The sequence below is a fragment of the Scardinius erythrophthalmus genome (assembly GCF_964197995.2).
Source record: "Scardinius erythrophthalmus genome assembly, chromosome: 10".
Lineage (NCBI taxonomy): Eukaryota > Metazoa > Chordata > Actinopteri > Cypriniformes > Leuciscidae > Scardinius > Scardinius erythrophthalmus.
This window is the reverse complement of record NC_138230.1, coordinates 6,719,390-6,724,389: the sequence shown is the minus strand read 5'-3', so window position 1 is coordinate 6,724,389 and position 5,000 is coordinate 6,719,390. Positions and strand designations below refer to the sequence as shown.

Sequence of the window (5,000 nt, the reverse complement as noted above, 5' to 3'; positions counted from 1 at the left end):
TTGGAGCTCAAACTGAAGCTCAGTGACGCCTGATGTTTACAGCTCAAATGATTCACTCATGCTTGTTTTGTTAATAGAAATAGTCTGTAGTTCCTCCTTGGAAGAGTGACTTGTTGAATGCAAAGAGTTCCACACTGTGTCCGAAATAAAATACTTCCCTATATAGTAGGCGAAAAACAGTGTGTGACAAAAGTAGTGTGAAATGTCCAAATTCACGACACTGAGTGTGTCTGAATTCACAGCACTCATAAAACAGTGGGTGAAAACACCCGGATGACCGAATACTTCCGGCGAGATTCTGAAGTGTGTTTATGATGGACGCTTTACTATCCCATGATGCCGCGGGAGAGGATTTATGAATGGATACAAAGCAACGCAACTGACGCCGAAGGTCACATGACCATGACAACATGGCGGATGAAGTACAACCGGATTACATTCCAATTCAAATATAGTGCCTCCTCAGACTGTGTGTAACAAATGTTTTTAGCGAGCATCAAACTAGTCATCCAACTAGGTATGTTTGAGTGGTTTCCATGGTAACTGTAATACATTAATACTTTGCATATTTACTCTCTCTCTTGTTTCCTCTGTGCCAGCGGTGGATGCCTCAGAACAGCAGATGTGGATGATGCAGATACTGGCCTGTACCAGGCGCCACTCCGACAGCAGTGCCAAGGTGTGAACACACACACACTGCCCAGTTGAGGGTGTTTGTGTGGATGCTGTAATCTGATCTGCTGTCCTTCACAGATGAGGAAACTGAAAGACTGTGACGAGAATCTGTGTGTCGACAGGACGCAGAACACACTGGACTCACAGGTACCATACACACACACACACACAGATAGAGACACACACATTCAATGTGTGATGATGATGCTCAAACACATAGATACTGCATCAAAACACACATAAATACACATTTATTAATATAATTCAATACTGAAAACAGCTTTCGTCACATTATGGATTTACTCTTACTGTAAACACACACTATGAGTGACTTGTGTGTGTTTTCACTCATTGATCTTCATTGACCATTAATCTTCATCACACAAACACTCAGAATGACTTCTGTTAAACATCACGTCTAGGTTTGATTTATACGAGTTTTCCTCCATCATTTACTGATAAACAGAAGCTCTGCTGATTCTGTGAGATTCAGTCTGCTCTAAATGTTCAGATCAATCCTTAGATAGTTATGATGTTCAATCCTCAGATAGTTATGATGATCAATCCTCAGATAGTTATGATGTTCAGTCCTCAGATAGTTATGTTGATCAATCCTCAGATAGTTATGATGATCAATCCTCAGATAGTTATGATGTTCAATCCTCAGATAGTTATGATGATCAATCCTCAGATAGTTATGATGTTCAGTCCTCAGATAGTTATGATGATCAATCCTCAGATAGTTATGATGATCAATCCTCAGATAGTTATGATGTTCAGTCCTCAGATAGTTATGTTGTTCAATCCTCAGATAGTTATGATGATCAATCCTCAGATGATGTTCAGATGATGTTATGATGATCAATCCTCAGATAGTTATGATGTTCAGTCCTCAGATAGTTATGATGTTCAATCCTCAGATAGTTATGATGTTCAGTCCTCAGATAGTTATGATGTTCAGTCCTTAGATAGTTATGATGATCAATCCTCAGATAGTTATGATGTTCAGTCCTCAGATAGTTATGATGTTCAATCCTCAGATAGTTATGATGTTCAATCCTCAGATAGTTATGATGTTCAATCCTCAGATAGTTATGATGTTCAATCCTCAGATAGTTATGATGTTCAATCCTCAGATAGTTATGATGTTCAATCCTCAGATAGTTATGATGTTCAATCCTCAGATAGTTATGATGATCAATCCTCAGATGATGTTCAGATGATGTTATGATGTTCAATCCTCAGATAGTTATGATGTTCAATCCTCAGATAGTTATGATGTTCAATCCTCAGATAGTTATGATGTTCAATCCTCAGATAGTTATGATGATCAATCCTCAGATAGTTATGATGTTCAATCCTCAGATAATTATGATGTTCAATCCTCAGATAGTTATGATGTTCAATCCTCAGATAGTTATGATGTTCAATCCTCAGATAGTTATGATGTTCAATCCTCAGATAGTTATGATGTTCAATCCTCAGATAGTTATGATGTTCAATCCTCAGATAGTTATGATGTTCAGTCCTCAGATAGTTATGATGTTCAATCCTCAGATAGTTATGATGTTCAGTCCTCAGATAGTTATGATGTTCAATCCTCAGATAGTTATGATGTTCAATCCTCAGATAGTTATGATGTTCAATCCTCAGATAGTTATGATGTTCAATCCTCAGATAGTTATGATGTTCAATCCTCAGATAGTTATGATGTTCAATCCTCAGATAGTTATGATGTTCAGTCCTCAGATAGTTATGATGTTCAATCCTCAGATAGTTATGATGTTCAATCCTCAGATAGTTATGATGTTCAATCCTCAGATAGTTATGATGTTCAATCCTCAGATAGTTATGATGTTCAATCCTCAGATAGTTATGATGTTCAATCCTCAGATAGTTATGATGTTCAATCCTCAGATAGTTATGATGTTCAATCCTCAGATAGTTATGATGATCAATCCTCAGATAGTTATGATGTTCAGTCCTCAGATAGTTATGATGTTCAATCCTCAGATAGTTATGATGTTCAATCCTCAGATAGTTATGATGTTCAATCCTCAGATAGTTATGATGTTCAATCCTCAGATAGTTATGATGTTCAATCCTCAGATAGTTATGATGTTCAATCCTCAGATAGTTATGATGTTCAGTCCTCAGATAGTTATGATGTTCAATCCTCAGATAGTTATGATGTTCAATCCTCAGATAGTTATGATGTTCAGTCCTCAGATAGTTATGATGTTCAATCCTCAGATAGTTATGATGTTCAATCCTCAGATAGTTATGATGTTCAATCCTCAGATAGTTATGATGTTCAGTCCTCAGATAGTTATGATGTTCAATCCTCAGATAGTTATGATGTTCAATCCTCAGATAGTTATGATGTTCAGTCCTCAGATAGTTATGATGTTCAGTCCTCAGATAGTTATGATGTTCAATCCTCAGATAGTTATGATGTTCAATCCTCAGATAGTTATGATGTTCAATCCTCAGATAGTTATGATGTTCAATCCTCAGATAGTTATGATGTTCAATCCTCAGATAGTTATGATGTTCAATCCTCAGATAGTTATGATGTTCAATCCTCAGATAGTTATGATGTTCAATCCTCAGATAGTTATGATGTTCAATCCTCAGATAGTTATGATGTTCAATCCTCAGATAGTTATGATGTTCAATCCTCAGATAGTTAGGATGTTCAATCCTCAGATAGTTATGATGTTCAATCCTCAGATAGTTATGATGTTCAATCCTCAGATAGTTATGATGTTCAATCCTCAGATAGTTATGATGTTCAATCCTCAGATAGTTATGATGTTCAATCCTCAGATAGTTATGATGTTCAATCCTCAGATAGTTATGATGTTCAATCCTCAGATAGTTATGATGTTCAATCCTCAAATAGTTATGATGTTCAATCCTCAGATAGTTAGGATGTTCAATCCTCAGAAGAAAAAAAATGAAACCGATGTTATGCAACTAAAACTTAGTTTTTTCCTCTCGCGATAAGTCATTCCAAAAATCATAGCAACGGACGTTCGTTGGTAGGTTTATGCATCTCAGCCACCGCACTGGCTATTATTATTAATCAAAGAAGACGTATCCAATCATTAATGGTAAGGAAAGACTCTTATTCTTGAGAGCGGCACATATGAGGTGTTTCTAGGTGTTTCTCACTCATATCTGCTTTAAGGTCTTGATTGTGGCATTTCTTTGAGGTTTAGAATCTAGTATTCCCGTAATTCTTCTGTCTATTATGAATTTAATAAAGAAAACTGTCTCGTATTCTGTCCTAACATACTGGGCCCTATTTTAACGATCTGAAACGCAAGTATCAAGCGCTAAACACAAGTAACTTTGTGGGCGGGTCTTGGGCGCTGTTGCTAATATACCGGCGGGATAAATGACTCTTGCGCCCGACACAAATCTTAAATGTGTTGGTCTGAAGTAGCTTCATTACTCATAGGTGTGGTTTGGGCGTAACGTGAAATAAACCAATCAGAGCGTCATCTCACATTCCCTGTAAGAGCAGGCGCGCTTGTTCCATGGCGGATTGCTATTATAACGGTGGATTTGCCAGACGCGCGCCAGGAGCGGTTCACAGCCGAGGAGACCGACGTTCTCGTCAGGGCGGTAAAACACAGAGAAGTGACATTGGGGATGGAGAAACACACCCAGATTAGCTTCGGTTATACAGGCATATGATAATTTGGGTAAATGTGTAAGCTAGATTTATGCCTATTTTTTCACATATTCATGGACACCACAATGATTTCCCTCGTGTGTTAATATTGTTCCTTGTAATAATGTATGGTTTTCTAAAAATGAGAACTGCTGCGTCTCTGTGTAGATGAGATAATCAAAGTGTATGCTGTTGTGCACAAGCTACATTGATTATGGCCAAGCATGCGCCCTTAAAATAGCATTTGAATAACATGCGCCACTGACTTTAGTCTTGGTTTTTCCTGGTCTGTGGCTGAATTGTTTTTTGAAACTGCAAAATAGCACCAGGGAACGTTTGCGCCGGAACACGCCTCCTCTTTTCGCTGAACCGGCCCTGGGAGCGCAAGTTCATTCCCTAATTTACTGACGTGCGTCTGTGGAGGGAAAAGTCTGCTGTGCGCGGGTGCAAAATAGGAATGATACATGTGTCAGTGTACAAAGTCAATTGCGCTGGGTGCAAGATAGGGCCCTGTGTGTCGTCTACGTCAGGTGACCTGTAAATGCGCAAAAACTGTTTTCATTGCAGTTTTGCGAAATATTTATTTTTTGAATTGCCTGAAAAACAACCTCATGCAAGCGTAAAAACCTTTTTGCCATAAATG

General features: G+C 38.2%; 1 protein-coding gene across 1 annotated transcript in view; it reads left to right on the top strand.

Moving 5' to 3' along the window:
- The window catches only part of osbpl10a (oxysterol binding protein-like 10a), a 31,609-nt gene that overhangs the window by 13,666 nt on the left and 12,943 nt on the right, over positions 1 to 5,000 (top strand). Inside the window, exons 3-4 of the mRNA XM_081375996.1 lie at positions 600 to 679; positions 754 to 822. Of these exons, the coding sequence (XP_081232122.1) occupies positions 600 to 679; positions 754 to 822 (149 nt within the window). The remainder of the gene's footprint in view (positions 1 to 599; positions 680 to 753; positions 823 to 5,000) is intronic.